We start from the raw sequence: 21,667 nt of genomic DNA, 5'->3' as shown, positions 1-21,667 counted from the left end.
AATCTTCAATTTCCCCCCAAATACTGTCATTATGAAAATTGACTGAAAAAAATCCCAGCCCTCTGAAAAGCCTCATTATTTTACTATTCCTTCCAAGGGTAGAGATGACGTTCTAAAAACTGCGATTCCCTGTAATTAAAAGCTCTGCAAAATTTTAGGTTTGAAAGAGTAGCTCACGCTGATGGCGTATTTTATAGAAATAAGAACACAAAAAGAGCTGCAATGGTTTAGGAGATGGACAGCCAGTCCATCTAGTCCAGTAACCCATCACTAGCAGTAGCCATAAGCTGCTGCCCAAGGAAGAGCATGAGATTATAACAAACCGAAAGTAACATTTCCTCTTAACATTTCCCATCCTCCAAATGTTTGGGGCTCAGACCCAAAACATCAATGTATTTCCCTTTGGTGATCCTGTCCAGCTTCTGAAACCTACATTGACCTACAGTGTCTGCAGCATCCTGCAGCACAGTTGTACAGCTTAGCTCTGTGTTGTGTGAAGCACAGGATCACTGGATAATTCAAGCTGAAAGGGACCTCAGGAGTTCTATAGTCCAACCTCCTGCTCAAAGCAGGGGCAGCTATGAGGTCAGACCAGGTTGCTCAGGGCTTTATGCAGTTGGGTATTGAAAACCTTTGTGGGCAGAGACTGCACAATCTTCTTGCTCCAACATTTCTTTAGTCTCATCCAGGAAGTATTTTCATTTTATACCCAGTCAGATCCACCACTTCGTCTCTGTATCACTCCATGGCTATTGTCTTTTGTTCTCCTGCCGTGCACTGCCAGGAAGAGCCTGGCTCCAGCTTCTCAGTAACCTAACTAGTAGGCATTGGTACTTGTTGGCAGGTACTAGTTAGTTAGTACTGGTTAGTAGGTACTGCTGATAGGTTTGCCCAGAGCCATCCTCTCCCAGGCTGAGGATGCCCTGGTCCCTCAGTATCTCCTTTAAGGGCAAGTGCCCCAGCTCTGACCCCCACCGTGGCCCTCTGCCAAACTCACTCCAATTCTTCAGTTTGTTTCTTGTACTGTAGGGCCCAAAACTGGATGTCAGTATTCCAGCTGTGCTCTAATAAGTGCTGAGTGAAGCAGGATAATCTCTTGGCCATGGTGCTCCTACTGATGCAGCTCAGCATGCCCTTGGCCTTCCTTGCTATGTGTGGCATACAGCTGACTCGTTTTAGCTCCTGTGGAGCTGCTCCCCGACCACTCAGTCTCCCTATACCCATCCAGCTGTTAGCCTAGGGCCCTCTGCATCCAAAATTTACACAGCAACATCAGAATACTCTCTGCTTCCTTTGCTATTCCAAATAACTCCTTGTTTTCTGTTGCCTTGTTTTGAGCATTTATCTAATAGTTGCCTAAACCCACATATGTTATAGCTCCTAGATCTAACTCCTGAGTTAGAAACTCACACTGTTTCATTTGTGAAATTAAGACTGTTTTCCCCAATGTACCTGGACTTCTGGAATTTTATCTGTTATTTTAATGTCCAGTTACTGAATTTTGTAAAAACAGCCACAAAAGAAATAAACAATATTTGCAAAGTGTGTACTGGATTCATGGTATTTATATTTCTAGAGATAAAGGAGATAAACCTCTTTGTAAGGCCTTTTGATATTCTACAGTAACCACAGCCCCCAGTTCTGAGTACATTTACAGACACGACACGACACGACACACTGCTTTTTATCACAGTGATCAGCTTCATGCTGCTGCTGAATTGATCTGGTGTTGCCTCTGTAACGTACCTACCCATCTCTTACTTTCTGCTTGGATTGCAGATACATAGGCTACCAAGATGTCACTTATCATACATTTGCTTAACAAGCAGCATCCCGAAGGGATGCCAAAGTACGTACAAACATTGTAAAAAAGAAAACCAGAGGAAACATTGTTTCAATTAAGGCAATTTTTCATGTTCATGCTCCAAATAATTAAAAAGGGGAAAATGAAAGTTGAAATTCAAAAAGAAACAAAACCAGAGGCGTCAGTCATGTATCATAAAGTCTAACTACTGTGAAATAGCCAATGGGTTACTGCTCATCCCATCACATTGTGTGGTTATAACTTCTTCAAACTATGACCCATGTCAGCAACAGTCCAGAAATAAACTTTTGTCTTGCATTTATTTTTCAGAAGGAATGAATAAATATTACAAGTAAGAAAGGGGCATGCTCTCAGCACAAACTCAGGCATCTTTGTTGATATTGATGTAGATGTGACTTTTTGCTGGAGCTGAAAGTCTTGCCCTAAATGATCTGATTTGAAAGACTACTCTATTAGTGGTGCCACAGCATTTTAGTTTCAGCCCTTGGTGTGCACGCTGACACTGTTATGCAGGTCTCGACACAGTGAGTTTTCTGCAGTCTTCCTGCTGTACGCCATTTCCAGATGTCCCATCTCCAGCCATGCCCAGTGGCTTGACTAGCAGCATATGATGATGCTCTACGTGATGAGTAATTACTGAGCTTTGCTGCAATCCCACCTCCTATCCACTATTTAAATGCAAACGCACTACCCAGGCAAATTGTGGCAAATTGGTGCAATTAGCCTGTGCATTAAGAAAACACAGTTCTAACAGGGAATATCAATGAATGGACCTTGTCAGGTTTTATTGATATCTGAGTTATACCTGTATGTATTATGTGAATGCAAACACATACACATACATGTGTATATATACATACATACGTGCATTTTAACAGGCTGTATAACTTTTCTTCGAAGCTGTTGGTGCTGGAAGGCTAGATAATCATTCCATGCTGGCCATCAAGCCACTACACGGTTATCATGCTAATCAAAGCTCACTTTGAAATACTGTTTAGTTTCATTACCATCACAAAGCAGCAGCTAAAGGACATCTAAGGCAAGCTGGGGGCGGGGTGGGCGGGGAGGGGGGTAAGTGAATGCTCTGAGACACTATAATCTATTTGAACAGCCATGTTTATTGGAAACAGGAGGGGAAATTGTTTAGCATAAGCTGGTACCAATCACTGAATTGTTTCTGTTCCTTGTTATTAATGCACAGGCAGCCGGGCAGTGAAGAATGAGCTCTGTGGAAAGACAGACATCTCCCCACTAAGGGGGAAAAGGATTGGTAGCCCAGATACCAGATGCACTCCTGCAATCTATCCTAAAGACTAAGGTTTTTTAGCAGACTGGGACAGAGAAGTCATAACATCTCAATGCCTGAATGATCTTTTGTTATTTTAAGAAGTTTTGTGCCTTTTTTTGTAAACACAGTTTGAATTGGTTTTTTGGAGGTAGGGATATCCTCCAGAAAGGACCCTCCAACCGGTAGAGCTCTATTGTAATATAAATAAGCAGTAATGCCTGGCTGACTAAGCTTTCAGCTTCTGTGTAGGTGTAAATGTTTTAACTGTCCCATTGCATGGCTGTCTCTTTATTTTTTTTATTAAACAAACACACCCTTTATCTTCAGAACAAACTCGTCTGAATGTTTTGCTGGATTTATCTGTTTTGACTTAGGGTTAGCAAATTAAAAGTGAACATTGATTTTGGAGGAATCAAATCAAGTGCCCACAGTTATCATTCTGCAATAGATCATAGCTGTTGAGGCTACAAGGTCTTCTGATGCTGTAAAACTGCTGGTAAGAACAATATAGGCAATGATCTACAGGCTTTGATGCTACAATTATAGCCATACAAAAGCTTTCCCAGGCTCCCTGCTTTGGCTTGAAAGCTCATTATGGAGCCACAGTTGTGTATATTCATGATAGATGCTGGAGGATGTTTTTCATTACACTTAAACTGTAAAGCAAACAAGAGTTTCCTGTTACGTCAGTTAGATCGAAGAAGTACTTACACATGCAAACAAATCTAAAAACTACCACAGCCTCAAAACTGATCCTCTCTGCTTTCCTATTAAAAACATCAATGCACTTGTTCATAATGAATCAAATGCATGCTGAGGGTTGGATGTTTAAAATAAAAAGTGGACATATTTTCTTCTGCTGTGTTCTGAAATATTCCAAACCATACCTGCCAGGCTGTAGTTGCATCATGTGTCATAAGCTAAATGAGTTTTGATTAGGTCAATACTTAGTTGGAAAGACATAGCAGGCGCACAGAAAGGAAATATTAATCAGTAGATAGCAGACTTGCATGAGCCTTAAAGCAGCACCTGAACGGGCACAATGCCACTGCCAGTCTTCAGGTTGGCATAGACAGTCAAGATCTACATGGCTATATTGGGTTTGTGTGGCAAGGTTTTGGTAGTGGGGGGCTACAGAGGTGCCTTCTGTGAGAAGCTGCCAGAAGCTTCCCCCATGTCCAATACAGCCCATGCCAGCCGGCTGCCAGATGGACCCGCCACTGGCCAAAGCTGAGCTCAGCAGGGACAGTGGTAGCGCCTCTGGGATCATGTATTTGAGAAGGGGGGGGGGGGAAAAACCTTTGCAAGGGCAACTGTAGCCAAAGACAGGAGTGAGAATATGTGAAAGCAACAGCTCTGCAGGCACCCAAGTCAGTGCAGAAGGAGGGGAAGGAGAGGCTCCAGGCGCTGGAGCAGAGGTTCCCCTGCAGCCCATGGTGAAGCCCATGGTGGGGCAGGCTGTGCCCCTGAGCACATGGAGCTCCACGATGGAGGAGATCCCCATGTGCAGCCCACGGAGGACCCCACGCCGCAGCAGGTGGATGCCCAGAGGGGGCTGTGACCCGTGGGAAGCCCAGGCTGGAGCCGGCTCCTGGCAGGACCTGTGGCCCCGTAGGCAGAGGAGCCCCGGCTGGGGCAGGTTTGCTGGCCGGGCTGGTGACCCCGCGGGGGACCCAGGCTGCAGCAGCCTGTGCCTGAAGGGCTGCGCCCCGTGGGAGGGAGCCCAGGCTGGGGCAGGGGCAGAGTGTGAGGAGCCTCCCCCTGCGGAGGAAGGAGCAGCAGAGACAGCGTGGGATGGACCGACCGCAGCCCCCACTGCCCGTCCTCTGCACCGCTGCGGGGAGCGGGGAGAGAGATGGGGACTGAAGTTGAGCCTGGGGAGAAGGGAGGGGTGGGGGGAGGTGTTTTTAAGTGCTTGCTTTTTTAATTTTTCATTACCCTACTCTGATTTTGGCTGGTGATAAATTAAATAAATTTCCCCAAGTTGGATCTGTTTTTCCCGTGATGGTAACTGGTGAGTGATCTCTCCCTTTCCTTATCCCAACTCATGAGCTTTTCATTATACTTTCTCTCCCCTGTCCAGCTGAGGAGGGGAGTGACAGAGCAGCTTTCCTGGGCACCTGGCGCCCAGCCAGGGCCAGCTCACCACAGTGGCTTTTTAGAGGAGCAAGGGCATTAAAACTGTCATGAGTACATTCTGCTACCTGGCCATCTTAAAGGGATCTATGAACTTGGGTCCTTACCTCAGTCTTTTCTTTCCTAGTGTTACTGTACAAACTGGTACCAAATTTCCTTGAGATTACTAGATTTCGTTCATAAATGTACTGTTTTCTAAGCAGTTTTTTAGTGGGGTGGCTGACAGTAAAAAGTGACAATTGATAGCAAGGTTTACACGGGAGAAGTGATCTTGCATAACTGCAATGTAAACAAGGCAAAAAAGCAACAGACTAAGTATCCAAATACCAGAAAGAAATCAAGCCTCAAAGCCTGGGGGTTGTCTTCTCTTTTCCAGGCATTCTCCTTCTTTTTGGTTGTCCAGCACCATTTTCAAATCTTTCCTGTGATGCGTATCAGAAGAGGCAGTGGACGTTAACAATTATTTGCATAAAACTGGTAGTGCCTATGCATATTCTTGCCCATACATAAACGGACTTGAAACATTTCAAGCCCAAAAGGCTGTCAAAAATGTGAGACATTGTGGTTCCTGCTGAGTCCATGATCAGAGAGGTATTCAAATACTTGCCCTGAATTTCTCATTCAGGATGAGTTCTTTATATTAATCATCAAATCTTTTCCTTCTTTCAGATATGAACTGATTGATGAGGGTTCTGCATCTGCTGGCCTAGTGACTGTGCTTGAAATAGCAATATTATTTTTGGAAAATATAAACTATGTTCCTGCAGACAGATAATTAAAGTTTCTAAAACCTCCAGAGATCCCAGTCACCACTGGGTTTCTCTGAGTAACAAATATAATTTATGCTAACTCATGGCACTTGGGCTATTTTCTAGTAAGAACAGGAGGCAGCATGTGGACAGGTCACTCAACACACAGCAATAAGCAGTGAAATTAGGTTTTGATTTGGGGAAACACTTAATATGCGTGCCATTTAGGTAACTGTCTAACGTACAGGTATGATTTCATGTTTAACAGAAAGACAGGCTGGAGAAACAGAGACCACCTCAGCTGGAAGCTCCACTGGAACAATATCACTGAAATGAAGCTTCATTTGGTGCTGTTTTGCATTGATTTATAGGGCCCTGTCACTTTCACAGCCGAGAAGTACAACGGGCTGGAAACAGGTTGCCGTCACTTTCAGGCGGCTCTGAATGGTAAACAGTTCCAATGATAACAACTTTGCCACTAAATTGTCTGTTGCTAATTGCTCTTTTGCATGTAATTATCAGTGAGGATTTAATAAGTATGGAAATACTATTACATGCCAAAAAGTAAAAATAAAATGGGGAAAAGCAGACTTAAAGAATGTCTGGCAGACAAACTCTTTAATTAATCCTGGAACACCATATTGGCTGACATATCTGTCAGTGAACATCTCTGGCAGAGAGATGGGGTTTTATAATACTTAAGCAGAAACAGTCGTACAGCTAGTAATGTTTTGGCCTCTGCCTCCAGGTAATGAATTTGAAAAGAACATTGACACAGGTGAGAACAGGACTGAACACATCAAGGGAAACGTAGAAAATCTTAACATATCTTAAGAATAGTAACTTCTAATGAAGCACCAATTGAAATGAGAGAGAACAGAAACCTAGGAGGAGTTTTGAACCGTCACTTGGCTTTTAGGAATAGCTCTAGCTTTCACTTTCTTTACATGATCTGCCTCCTAAACAACCACATGATTTATGCTGCATGGGAGACAGGGATGAAGAAACTGAATTATCCAATCAAGGATTTTCCTTGGGTTTCTGATTAGGAAAAAAAGATCAAGATGGTCAAGTAACTTCTCAGTGACACTTTCTCCCTACTGTCAAATGGCAATGGAAGTTGAAATATCCTTGAAACGTCCCACCTGTGGTCATAGTCATTACACAATATTGATCAGAATACAGCCAGACTCGGCAGATAATAAGACTGTACACAGACACAGTAAGGATCCCAAATCTAGATCTTGTGTAGTTAATAGCTAAACTACTGTTTGCCACTGTGAGAGAAAAATCCTGTTCATGTATTCCCCCAAGCTATCAAAGAAAATGAAGTGGAAGGAAGATTTGGTATTTTCACTATATTTCTCTAAAGGGAAACCATCTAGATTTAGGGTTGTTAAGCAGGTTAATGACCTGTTGCACAAGACTAAATTATTACTGAGAGAGAATGAGTAAAATGCAAACATGAAATATATTTTCTTCAGTGGAAAAAATAATTATTTCTTGCTTTAATTTCCTCAGTTGCTGTTTTTTTACCTGTCATTTAGTGGTTCTATGTAGACCTGAAAATGCCTTTCTAATGTCCATGAAGAATAATTGAAACATGATTTACCAAGTTTGGTTAAGCATAAGGCTAGTACTAAAAGCTGTAGGTGGGAAGGGTTACGGGCTTTCTTTTGCTACTCCTGGCCCAATTCCTCAAGGTAAATCTGTTGCCCAAAGGGGAAAAACCTACAGAACCAGTGAGAATTTTTTTCCTCCTGCCTGCTCCAGTCTGTATTATTTATTTCTCTGTGGATTAGGAGGGTGACAATTATTGTGAGACATTTTGCATGTGATATAATAGCTGTTTACCAGGAACTCAGAGACCAATTCACCGAGAGCAGATGTGGCAACAGAATTCAATCACTGTTGTATTCACTTATTTTGGATTTAAATTGCTACCCTAGATGCAAAAGAGGCCATGCCCAATCGTGAGCACACTGAGCCTTCTGGATCGTCATACTTGGTTGCATTACTAGTAGCAGAAAGAGACATCACACTTTAGTACTTTTGCATTTGGCCAAATGAACTCTGAAGACATTCTGGTACACTCTACTTATGTTAGCAAGATTTTTTTGACATAGTTCTTTAGGCATAGGTTTGCTTACTACCATTAGAGGGGACGGTCTCAGTCTGGGAGCTGTTGTTGTAACTCATGTATGAAATCAAAGTGAAACTTACAGATGTTTCCCTTTTTGTGGGTTCATTGTGAATTCCTCTGAAATATCATTACTGAAGTTCTAAAATGAAGATAATGCTACCACGATGGATTCGATGTCTATTTTCCCTCAAAGATTTCTGCATTCCATTTGTGACTGATTTTGTGATAAGGTAACTCTCTGGAAGGCATAGCTTTAGTTTTCAGATAATTTTTTTGCTTTCTAAACTAGAACAGGAAAAGAATAAACCTTGGCTGATTGGATCGCCTTAGCAGCATATTTCTTCAGGACTTCTGCATCAGAGCAAATTAGATCGTTCTGCACTGATGTGATATATAATTCCCGTATCTTCTGTGCCATCAGCTCCTGGGGTTTGGTTTGAAGGGATAAGAATTAAGCTGCAGCATTTGAGTGAAATTGTTTTCATTATTGGAATCACAAGATTTTTTTTATGGGCAAGAGAAAAACTACAACTGGCACACAGTTTGACTCAACCTTACATATTGGGAACCTTAATTCTGTCACCATCAATTGGACATGAAACACATCCATTGCTTTGAGGCTTTATTTTTATGTAGCTCTACGAGCAAAAAGAAACTATTTCCTGTTTGTAATTCAGTGCACACTGGTTTTATTATTTCTTTTAACTCTTCCCCATGTTTAAATCACTGCTTATTAAATAATCTTCCAGCATTCCCTTTCTAAGTGTGTCTTGATGCATCAGTTGAGCATAGCTAAGTTAAAGACTACATCTGCTCCTTGAAAATATTCATTGATGGCAAGTAATGAAAAAGTACTGACAGCTGATACAATACCTGCCTATAAAAATCTGATTTCAGATGTTGTTGAACTTGTTGATATTTAGTGAAAAATTAGATATGAACTTGAATGCAGTATCACTCTTACTGCATCTTCTATCTTTGTATTATAGGTTATGATTGCTACATTTTTCTCCTACTGTAAAAAATGACTCTTTGGAACAATAAGGGCTGATTGCTGCATTAGTTCTTGGTATCATTCAGCACTCAGGACAACATTCATTCTTTTTGCACTTTGTTTAGCATTCTCTAATCACTGGAAATACCCTGGAAAATCTTATACCATTTGATGACACAACCACAAAATATTTTTTTGCTGAAGCCTTATTCTGCTCCCATTCCTAGAAGAACAGTCTTATTCTTTAGGCATTTATATTGAGCATAAATTATGATGGCTCTTCAGATGAGACATATGAGTTATGGCAAATACATTTTAAACCTCTTGCATTAGATTTTCATGAGAACTATTGGTACACAAAACAAATACGCATGAGACAGATAGCAAGTTCGGTGCATTTCATGTGGAAGTAACCAAATGTGTACTAAGACTGTGAGGTCTAACAACATATAAAATCAAATTACTAGCTTCCATTTTGAATCATCACCTGATTCTGTTTAGAAATTTTACTCCCTGATGGAAAAAGGATGAAAAGCTGGGGCTTACTTGACTCCAGATGCCACTAACTGTATGTGTTGTAAGAGAGACAGCTTAAGTAAATGATCTTGTCAAAACAGAAAGTATCACTAAGGAGGCAACTCTGAGGGATTGAGTGATTCATTTCAGTTTGTTAAACGCTGTAGCGTATATTCAGCCATTACTCCTTTGCCTTTTTGTCAAGAGCTCTGATTAGTCAGCTTTTTCATATTAAAATACTGTGACTGTAGATAATTCTGTAGTTCACAAATGTTGAATATTATTGAGCTTATGTCCGTAAAATAATTATTCTAGAATAAGACCCATACAAAGTTAAAGAACTATATCTCAAATAACTTTTTTAGAGGAAAATTATTTTACATTAAAAGTACCCACATTATAAGCTTTCTGCAAATATTCTAAAAGACATATGTTGGGGAACTCATCCACGTGTAAACCTGATTTTTCAGAAGTAGCTACTGTTCTTAGTTTCTTATTGCTCTTATGCTATATTCTGCACACATCGAGAAGGATGCTGAACTGGTGACTGACATTAAGATTACTTTAACAACAATGCCATTAGAAGGGTGAGGGTGGCAGGGAGTAAAATACTTACCAGAGATGACAGTGAAAGAATGAAGTATTTAACAGTGAGAATGCATAACTTCTTGGGGTAACTAAGTGGTTTTTGGATGAATACAGAATTACTTATATGACTAAAGTATTAATAATACAGATATTATTGTAGAGAAATTGTTTTACAATGAAAATCATAGTAAAGCTCAAAATTAAGAGAAAGAATACCTAATTTGGTAGCCCTAGCTGCACAAATAAACAAAAATGTCATTTAATAACATGTGTGACCCAAAGTGGCAGTTTCTTTTCAACAGAAGTAATTTAATCTTGGAGCAGCAGGTGCAAAAGTTATCTCAAGACAGAAGCTACAAACAGAGCAATTTTACAGGAGATGTTTTACTTGGTAGGAAATGAAGGAGTAATTGTGACATGCAGCTCTTTTTCCTTCCATCTTAACAACAGTGGATCATACACATCCCAGTGCTTTACCTTGAAAGATATATATATAGGTATTTTTTTTCTGTCCCCCCCCCCCCCAGATTAGAACATGGCTTAGCATAATATTTGCCCCTTTGGTCAGTGTTTATCAATTGATTTGAAAATGGATTTTCATTCCAGTTTTTTTGAATCACTCAAAGGAACACACTTGCTCTGAATTACCTGCCTGGACATCCAAGTGGCTGCTAATAAAAAAGAGCCAAATGGATTTAATGTCACATTCGATCAGTTCCCACAGTTCTGGAAATGTATTCACCATCCCAGGCTTCATTTGTTTTTGCAGATGTGTCAGTTAGGGTTTTGTCCTGTCCAATGCTGGAAATGGCATTTAAGTTGTACAGTGCTAACTTGAGCTAAGAACTTTGATGAACTGGACCCTCACTGGAGAAACCGAAAAATTTTTTTCCCTGATCTCTGAAGCATGTGAAATAAATACACTAATTAAAGAAAGATCTGAGCCTCCGACCTTATGCAACAAACAGCAATACAGATTTTCCTCCTGCTTGATATACCTGCAATACACAGTAACATCTCTCTCCAGTGAAGTACAGAAGCACATGCTGAACATGAAGCCATAAGAATACTCTGATTGGTTTAAATTTAAGCAATGTGTGTAAGTGCTTTGCTGTATTTAAGCCAGCCTTGAATCAACCAAGACGGCTCACACAACCCAACCATGTTCCACAATTCACTGTTCTCCCAGAAGTCTGAAATATCATGGGCCACTGCCAACCTCCTTTAACTGCCCTGCAGGTACTGCACTACTGCACTACTGGACAAGTCACCTCAAGGAAATGTGATTTTGGAGTTGGCTTCTTGAAACAAAAACTCTTTGCATCAGTTTGTGGACAAAGTGTTCTGAATAAAAAAAACCCAACAAACGTCCCACAGGTATTCTTGCCCTTCCAGTAATGTCCTGGTCCTGAATGTTGACTAAAACGGTTTATTTCCCTTGCAATAAAATAGCTATATTTACAAGCTGACCTTGAAGCATGTACAAACTATTCAGGATAGTATCACTGCTTCTCAGCTAGATGCCTCAGACTATACACTGCTAAGGGATAATGAAAATTCAGCCTCAGCTGCCGATGCTGTGTAAATTTAACATAATACAAATCTCATGCTGTTCTTGGCCTGTGTTGGGTTTCCAGAATGACCTTGTTAACATCACACAGAAAAGCAGAGTGGACGAGAGATCAACGAACAGAAGCAACACAAGGAAGGGACCTGAGAGCAATGAGCCTCTGTGGTTTATTCACAATGGCAAATGTGGAAGGGATAACATCGTGTATCTCAAAGGGACAACAAACTGGGCACGCACAGTGGTGGCTGATTACAGTAGGTGCTGCTTCATCTGTTTCTCTGCCGCTTGGCAACACAGGTTTTGAGGGAGAGTTGAGTTCCCGCTCTCACAGTGGTTCTGTCTGGGCAGCAAGCACACTGATGACCTCCTGATGGAGGATAAGGCTGCAAAACTGCATCTTCCTTCCACCCATGCCCATGCAGCTGCAGACACTGCCACTACTCACAGCTGGACAAAGTGACTGCAAAATGTCATCAGATCAGCTTTTTCACGGAGCACGTGCTGGTTTAAATGACAACATCAGGTACAAGAAAACAAAGAAACAAGCTTACTTCATTCTATTGCTAAAGAAAGCACTGCCTCCAGAAACACAGTAGGAATGGACTTGGAAGACATTCTTACAACTCGTTGAGAGACAAAATCATCTTTACCTTGCGATACGTGAGCACACAATTCTTTCTCTGTAACTCATCCTTCCCAACAACATTGCTTCTACAATGTATTTGTTCTAGGCTCTCTGAAGCAGAGGCTAGTAATGCAAAAATCTTATAAAAATTACTAATTTTGGCCTCTACAAGAAGATAACAGAACAAAGCCCTGATCTGGTACCATTATAGCTGAATACAGAGACAAAATTATACCCTTAAACTAGCAGTACCACAAAAGTGATAAAAAAATTATAAATCATATAGGTCACCTTGACTGTGACAGGCAGATGTCATTTCTAATGTAAGTAATACAACTCAACATTTCAATGCATGAAAAAATTCAGAAGTTTTGGAGAACTATTTTTGTTTTGGAAATGATATTCCTTCATATCAGACTGTAGCAGCGTGGGTTGACTTTTGTGATAGAAGTTATTAAAAAATGCCAGTTCTCTCAGTGAGAGTTACTGGCATCATTAACCCCCTGAGAGATAACGAAACAACAGTGGCATTTCTTAAGATTGTTTTGAAATTTAAACATATTCTTTTCAATATATGTTGTGGTTTTTTTACTGACATGTAATGATTTCAAAAGTACTATAACTAATTGCAGATGTTTTCTTTTAAGAGCCTCTTCCTGCCTGAATAATGCACATGAGATATATGAGATTCTTGGCTGGTATTCTTGCTTCTTTTGATACTTTGTTTTGTATTTGCCATTCATATACATAAATCCAGAAATGAGCCACCAATACTTGGCAGTCCTACTCAATTTTATACATATTCATTATGAAGAGAAGAGAAATTGTACATACCCAGGGGATTTAAAAATGCTAATAGTGGCTCTGACAAGTTCAGACATATGCTGTCTCATACATCTAAACCTAGACTACACTCTGCTATTACCATACATGGCTACTAATCCTAGAATGATATGAATAGCCTAGTAATATGTATTTAAACAACGCTCACACTTAGGACTCTGTGTTAACTAATTTTAGCACTCAAACAGGTAGTTAATGAATTATATCAAAGAGCAAAATGGCGTTGAAAGACACTAGGCCCCAAGGTTCAATAGTTTACAGTAAGAATATTGGCAATTAAAATTAATTCTTGTTCCCGTTCAAATGGTTGTTGACATTAACAAAGCCCTTCGGTGCAGAGCTGAAGGGACTGGTCATTGTCTCTTCTGTGGTACCACCACATGTGTGCAGGACAGCCAGAAAACAGAAAGACCCTGGAGACCCCAGCCCCTTCAGCAGCCCTGCCTGTGGGGTAAAGTGGAAATGGTTGTGGCACAAATGATCCAGGGTGAGTTAACCAAGTTTGGGTAAAACTCTAATGAGGACAAGGAGGTATGTAGCTTTCTCACACATTAGCAGATTCTTATGTTCTAGGGGTTGGACCTTGACTTCCATCTTTTAGAAGGTTTAAATTCAAAGTACTCAAAGATTTTGAAGGGAGAAGTGGCAGTTCTGTTGGTGCTCACAGCAAAAGCAATCTTACAGTTTTCCAGTCTGTTACCATGCTATGCCCTTGTTCTCTTCACAAAAATAACAAGGGGAAACTACACAGACAGGCTCTAATCAGTACTTGAACTTAGTACTCCTCTTGACAAGATTTTGTGGATAGTAACCGCTTCTTATGTGTTAAATATACTTCAGTTCGCTAGAAAAAAAATAACAATCATAGAACTTTTGAGCTGCTCAGTCCCAGAAGAGCTCCTAATAAAGACTGGCAAGTGTGTGTTCCTGCTCAGGAGGACCTGAATGGTACAGGCATTACATGTCAGGTCTAAGAACTGCACATAAGGATGTCTGGAGAAGTCTCTCCTGCAGAGCACATGGCAGTCAGGGGATGTTTTTAGATTCCTCTGCTGTGAGAATGCGGGTGACAGCATGTATTGAGTCATTACTATTAATTTATTTCTTAAATAGGAAATTCAAAAGAAAAGAATACATCGTATATTAAGGGCCGTTCAGCTCCAGCATGCAAGTTAAAGAGTAAGACAGCCCTTCAGTCAAACGTCCACAGAGTATGAAAAAGATCAAAATAGGAGTCAGTTTGTAGCAGCCAACAGAGACACATCTTGACAGGCAGTGGACTACGTTCGTTGTTCAAGTAATGGTAGGCTGGCAACAGTCATCATCTGCTCCAGGAAGAGAGTCACCAAGTCACTTTATCATGGATGATCACATGGATGAGCCAGTTTTGCTCCAAGAAATCAGACTCTGCAAAGTTACTCTCTATTTCATAGACTCATTCATTCCAATTTAGTTTTAGCCCTCTCTGTTCACCTTGATTCACGGAAGAATAATTGTATTTGTGTTTATTTATCTTTGCTGTTATTGACAGTCTTATGAATGAGGGAAGGAAATAGCACATTCTAATGACCTGAAATGAAGCACCCTTAAGCAAGAATCAACACAGAAACAGCAGTGCCTTAAAATGTTATGAATTTAAACAGATTAGCCCTTATGGATGCTTTGACAAACACTGACTCATGTTGTAATTACCCAATGTACTAACATGGAAATACCTAAAATATCGGTATGGTCAAGGCTTTCCTGAAATGTGGAATCCAGAACAAACAAAATCCAGAGCTACCTCTATCTCTAATAAGCCTAAATAGTCCAAACACTTAAAATAATCTGTATTTTTACAACTTCTGAAACACAGACTATTGTTCAGTATCAGAAGTTTCAAATAAACAAGCACTTTTAAGTTTACTGGAGACAAACATCTCTAGTACAAGCACTGCTGAGATCATCATATGAAGAAAGCTGGGTGTGCTTACATAAAGGGAAACATAATTGGCTCAGAAGGAATTAAAAATTTAGAGTTGTGATAAGGAATGAAAATGTAAATTGTCAAGCGAAAAGAAAAACAACCTGGACTGATTTTCAGAAGAGGTATTAAGGAGGAAAAAAATCTTTTGTTCTGTAAACCAAGTTTATTTGGAATGAAAATAATACAATGATAAAAATCTTTGAATCTAAATTTCCGGCTCATATTTCAAATCAGATTTCATTTGAAAGATTCATTTTATTTTTTATCTTTGGGTGGTTGTGGTATGTATTTGAAAAGTTTTGACCATTAGACGCTGCGAAAAGCTGTGTGGTGTTTAGCAGCCAGAGAAGAGGTAACTTTCAGCATTTTTGTGTTTGGGGTTTTTTTTTTTTCTTATTAGACTTACATTTTTTTCTTCAAGATATTATGTTCCCTGAAACGTAATCTTATGATGAGGATGCTATTGGAGTGGTGTTCTTTTAGAGAGGCAATTTCAGCCTGTTTGATAGTTGCTTCAGTCCATTACTTAACCAGATGCATGTATTATTTTCAGCACTTTTCCTGATCTTTCTCTTTCTAAAACTGATGGAATCAGACACCCAAACGCCCAAAGCTTTGCTTTGCTTTACAGAAGTGGATTATCTGGGTTAGGAAGGAAAAGCCAGGCAGTTCACAGTCGTAGATATTTATTCTTCTTGGTAAGTGTGCAGAAATTTCTCCTAAATGAGACCAACAGTATCTTCTATTGTCCAGAAATGAAAGTCTTAAGTGAGAATTAGCAGAGTAGCAACAACTGCTTCTGGAAAGATTTTGGGACTCTTACTTAACTTGCATGTGAACAAATTTTCAGCTTTTGGAAGAAAGAAAAATTTAACTAAAACTTTGGTTTATGAGGTGAAAGGCAGCCGATGATTTCTTTAGTTCAAAATGTGCCCTGCTTTGGAAATTGCTATTACTTGCTATGGAATGTCATCTAACTTTTAAAATAAGGAAACGAGAGAAAAAGGTGGGAAAAAACCCCACCCTAAAGACAGCATTGTTATGATTAAGATTCCAAAGCCAAGTGTTTAGTTCTACAGTTAACTAATCTTGGAACATAAAATTTTATACATTTACCCATGACTGTTCTAGTGTAGGCTATGTTGCTTTTTCAATATGTTTGCTTTAAGTTAAAGATTGCCATGTCTTTCCTTTTTGTTTCTTTCATATTTAAACCTACATCACTTCTTTGACACCATCTGTGGTTTAATATCATCAGCCAATAAAGTTGTAAAAACTTTCTTTCCAGGTATCTTTTTAAAAATTCGAAGTTCTGAGGTACAAAGTCAGTCACATATCTAACTGATAAACCCACAACTGTAGTGTTCTCTGGCTCAAATATCTGCTTGCAGTGGTGCCCAGCTTTTGACTTAGAGAAACAATTTTCCTTTTATTTCCCCAAAACCAGCTGTAAAAAAATGATAACCAGCTTTAAACTTGTCATCCTAAAGGATTCCCTTTAAGCTGAATAAAGCTGTGTGGTATAGCTCTCTCCATGCCGACAGATGAAGATGCAGCAGCACATTGCTGATGTCCTCTGCCGATCAGTGGGCTCACAACTCCCATATGAAGTGAAAGGGCAGATTAGTGAGGGTTCAAATTCTAGTACTGTGAATGCATCTCTAAACTAACTCTGCTCTTCTCTCATCTTTAGCATTTGGGGAATATATTTGCAAGTGTAAAGCAAGATAAATCCTTTCAGGTTCCAGCATTTAATTAAGCTTTTAGCTATCTTTGTGAACGAACCAAGAGCATCCAATATGTGTGTCTACAGGGAACAGATCAGGAGTACCACTCCATCTGTGAAGTTGTTTGCTATCAGCTGGAAAAAAATCTCTTCTCAATTAGCCTCTCTCTGTGTCTAACTTCCTCTGGAACATTGCATCTACTATAGCTAAATCTCAGTTGTAATAAATGCACTTGAACAATAAAAATACTTTGGCTTCCTCCATGATGGCCTGTGTTTCTGCTAGTAATAGGAAATCAGGTTTAAGTAGTGGCAGGTTAAGCTGGCTGAGGTATAGAAACCAGCATGGGAAGTATGATGTTAAATGATTTAAAATAATTTTAAAAGTGTTCAAGTCTGTATAGTACATGAAAGCAGAACTGTTAATTGTTCTGGTGTGGTTTTTTCTCTCATATACTCTCTCACTATAAGCAAAGGTATGTAGGATTCCCAAAGCAGGAAACAGCTTGGTTTAGGGTCTAACTGGAAACAGTAAGGATTTAAAGTTAAAATGTGGTGCTCACTGAAGTGAGTGGATCTGCTTACAGGGGCCACTGGAAATGCTTTACTCCACAACAGCAATCAACCTTGCCTACCATAGAGAATCTTCTATTGCGTGGTTGGTCTAACATGCTTACCCAGTAGAATGCATCATGGTAACCATGTGGGCAGAATATTTTTGGAACAGAAGTTCTCTCACCACCCCATAACCACCCAACCCCCACGTAGTACCAAAGTCATAAATGTAAATGAAGACCAGGTTAGAACGGTCTTTTCCCACAGTATGTGAGAGCTGATAATGTGACACTGACATCTCAGAAACAAATTGTTCGTGGGAACTGTAAGATGCTCAAAAGTCATGGTCACCAAAATAATTCAGAATAGCGCTAACATTCACATGGAAAAATATGAATCAATGTGCCAAATGTCAAACATTTGTACTTAACTTTTTATATCTCGGTACTTCAAAGGGGAGCTACACAATTTTCCTGTATGTGGTATAGTATCATCACAATTCAGATGTCATAAACCATTTTCAGCTGTCACAACCAAGACTGAGTCTATCTTCATCTGTATTGTTCCAGCTGGCTTCCTTGAACGTCCAAAACAAGTGTTCAATCAAAATGAAGAAATGAATTCCCCTCTCTATAGGTAACCTCTAAATTAAGTACTCCCAAATCAAAGCAGTGAATGGCCTATTTGAAAATCAAGCAGCATTGGGTCAACTCTCCTTGTGAGTGCTTCCCCTTACCGCAATTCTTCTACCCATACTGACATTCCCTCATTTCTCCTCAGGACGCTCCCTCCCCTCCCAACTACTCCCATCTTCCTTACTCCATCCCTACATCATGCCCCATCATAATGCCACCAATCCAACACCATGCTGCCCACCTTGTTCTTACCCTGTCCATCATTTTGCTGTGCAGCGCTCACCTTACACCAAGCTGCTCTGGGGAATGCGACCAGCACATATGAAGCTCCCTCTTGCAACACAGCTGCCAGACAATTAACAGCATGAGTATCTTCCACAATAGCTGGTTGTACGCTGTGGCTGGGTGACAGGCCATGGTGGTGACACACAATTTCTCTCTGCCAACTGAGCACACGCTTTCCATCAGCTGCTGTGCAAGGCTGCCTGCAAGCTGTGTGTAGTAAAAACCTACTTTAAATACTTTTTTTTTTTTTTAACATACATAAAGGGATCAAAAAGTATTTCCTCAGGAGTTTTGCTGTACACACATGTAACTGAGAAGGATTAAGAATATTTAACATTCTTGTATTTTAACATGAAACTTAAGGAACATGTAACACATGGAAATAATTCCTCAGTTCTCCTACTGCTGTGTATCATCTACCCACATACACAGACCCTGGGTTAGGCCCAGAAAAGTAATGAGATTGACATGAACTATCATGAGGTACACAAAAAAAAATACTCTCCAAAAGGCATCCGTTGGCTTCCAAGACCTCTGAAAGCACTCACACTTCCAAGCTGCTTTCGGCAAACCACAACTGATGCAAGCCTGCCTTTATTTACCAAGAAAACTAATTTTCACACCATCACTTTCGGCTTCCATCAGCCATTTTTCACAGCGTGCACAGCTACGACGGGCGCTGTTGCACACACCCAGGAGGGCCTGGAACTGCGGCTGCAGCCTCTATGTCGTGGGTTTACACTGGCCACAGTACAGAGCCCCCACCCGGTGCCCCAGGCAGGCACTCAAGAGTGCTGGGGAACCCTTGTGATGCGGAGAGCACCCAGGCTGGTGGAGAAGTTTATTTACAGCCGCGTTCCAACCGCCTCCTTCCCGACGGCAGGCGCGCCGCGCGCCACTGCCCCACGCCCCAGCCCGGCGCCGCAACGAGGCTCCACGTCCCGGCGGGCAACGCGCGGCGAGGCCCCGCCGAGCCCCTAAACTACAGGTCCCGGCGGGCACCGCCCATAGCCCCGCGTGCGGCGCGGCCGCGATGCACGCTGGGAAGCGTAGTCCCCGCCAGCCCTGCCATCCTCTCGGGCCGTCGCCCCCTCCCCTCCTGCCGCTCTGCAACGGCGGCCTAAACTTCCCGCGCACGCTCTGCGCCACGTACGCGCTGGCGTCACACGGCCGCGGGCACCTCCCGCCAGCTCAGCGGGCCAATCAGGGCCGCTAACAGCGCGAGGCGGCCCCCTCGACCTTTGACACGGCGCCGAGCGCGAGCGGCCGCCCGCCTCCTCGCCCCTCCCGCCGTGTCAGTCGCAGCCGCAGGAGGCGGCGGAGCGCCCTCCCGCCCTCCCCCACGCCGCGCCGCCCTCGACCCCGCCGCCCCCTCCCCCCGGCTCCGGTTCGCCCCGCCGAGCGCCGTCCCCAGCAGCAGGCGAAGTGGAGCCGGCGAGGCCGGGAAGACGCCGCCTCCTCCTTCTCTCCTCCTCTCCCTCCCCCCCCGGCCGCGTCCGTCAACATGGCGAGCGCCTCGTACCACATCTCCAACCTGCTGGAGAAGATGACATCCAGCGACAAGGACTTCAGGTGGGAGCCGCCGCCGCCCCCCCGCGCCCGCCGCCGCCGCGCCGCGCCCGCCGGCCCCGTGCGGCCCTGCCCCCACGTCCGCCTTCGCGCCGTTCCCCGGCCTGGCGCCGCCGTGCTGAAGGCGGCGGCAGGTGCCCGGCGGCGGGGAGGCCTGCGGGGCCCGGCGGCTCTCGGGGTGGGCGAGGGCTCCCTCCGCGGGCCGCCCCTGCGGGGTGGGTGCCCATCTGCTGCGAGCCCGGGAAGAAAGTTCCCGGGAGGGGAGCGCCCCTTCTCGCTGCCCGTGAAGGACGAGGCGCGGCGGTGCCCGAGAAGCCGCGGCCTTCACGCGGCGTGGGCAGCAATCCCGGGCAGCCGGCAGGGGCTGGGCGGACGGCAGGCTTGCCGGCCCGCCAGAGGACAGGCGAGGGGGGAGGTCGGCCTTTGGATTTCTGTTCTCCCAGATGCTCGAAAGCCGAAGGGACGAAGCCCTGCGCAACCTGCTGTGTCTGACCGCGCTTTGAGCAGCGGAGGTTGTGTGAGATGACCTCCCCGGGTCCCTTCCCAACCTGAAACAAACACGGATCTTGTGATCCTGCAGATGGGGGCGGCGAGGGCCCCGCGGGCTTGAACATCCTGAGCTCACAGCCTCCTGGATGCTGCCTCCTGGAGACAGGGGTTTTGTGTTTGTCACATAATTCGGTACTGCCTCGAAAAGTCTGTGCATCCAGAGAGAGAAGTCCGGTTAAGTGTTACGGGGACAGGACTGGTGTACGAAACTTTGAGCTTAGCATCTGTCACGAGCACTACTTTTTATTGGATCATTTGCTTGCTTCGTAATAAATTAATAACAGATAAAATGCAAACTTGTGAGTATCAGAAAATGAAATGGTAGAAGTAAGCTATTAAAAATCAGCAGAGATAATACCTTGACACAGTACTTCTAGCAAAGCATTAGGTTAAAAATAATTAAATTTCTTTGTATTGTGTGCAACCAGATACTCACATTTGAAGCCTTTTTTTTGTCAAAGAGGGTATGTGAATACAGGCAGGAAAAATGCTAAAATACATCTGGGTTTTGTTGCTTTGCTGCAGCATGGCAGTGCATAGTTTATAGTTAAAAACATGTTGACATCCAAACAAGTCTCTTGTTTGATATTAAAATCTAAACAGAAATAGGGGTGATGATTAGATACCTAACCATAGAGTTGGATTTTGAATAGTCTTGTTTGCTTTTGACAGACTGTTTTAGCACTGGACATGTGCTAAATCTGTAGGGTTTATGTCAATTTCTTTCAGATTTTAGCAGCATGGTATTACCTAGAAAGTTTTGTCTAGAAATTTTGGAAGTACAAAAAAATACTGATTAGTGTAAAGAGACAGTCCGCAACTTCCTGATTGATCTAAATTGTACTAAAAATAAATTCAAATGTTTTTTCCTCTGAATGTTAGTTAAGATTTTTTTTTTACTTTTATCATGCTAATTTGTTTCTGTGATTAAGTGAGCTTTCCATTTTGTGCTTATAGGGAGGATGACTTACAAAAAAATCTGATGGATTTGCGACCAAATACTGATTTTAATGAGTTTTACATTTTCTGCATAAAAGGGGTGGGTCACACCTGTCAAATGCAGTTGTAGCAAGCACTTCTTTCTTACAGCTGTATGTAGTTAAAA

General features: G+C 42.2%; 1 protein-coding gene and 1 long non-coding RNA gene across 2 annotated transcripts in view; one reads left to right on the top strand and one right to left on the bottom strand.

Moving 5' to 3' along the window:
* Nucleotides 1-11,947: 11,947 nt before the first annotated feature.
* LOC119148071 lies at nucleotides 11,948-18,646 on the bottom strand. Its single transcript, XR_005104287.1, has 2 exons — nucleotides 18,443-18,646; nucleotides 11,948-14,602 (listed from the first exon to the last, which is right to left on the bottom strand). It is a non-coding gene; the product is annotated as an uncharacterized LOC119148071 (long non-coding RNA).
* A 1,090-nt stretch (nucleotides 18,647-19,736) lies between these two features.
* The window catches only part of CAND1 (cullin associated and neddylation dissociated 1), a 29,453-nt gene continuing 27,522 nt past the window's right edge, over nucleotides 19,737-21,667 (top strand). Inside the window, exon 1 of the mRNA XM_037387671.1 lies at nucleotides 19,737-20,016. Within this exon, the coding sequence (XP_037243568.1) occupies nucleotides 19,949-20,016 (68 nt within the window). The 5' untranslated portion in view covers nucleotides 19,737-19,948. The remainder of the gene's footprint in view (nucleotides 20,017-21,667) is intronic.

Source organism: Falco rusticolus, chromosome 5, assembly GCF_015220075.1.
Source record: "Falco rusticolus isolate bFalRus1 chromosome 5, bFalRus1.pri, whole genome shotgun sequence".
Taxonomy (NCBI): Eukaryota; Metazoa; Chordata; class Aves; order Falconiformes; family Falconidae; genus Falco; species Falco rusticolus.
The sequence above is the reverse complement of the archived record's forward strand: the minus strand, read 5'-3'. Positions and strand labels throughout refer to the sequence as shown.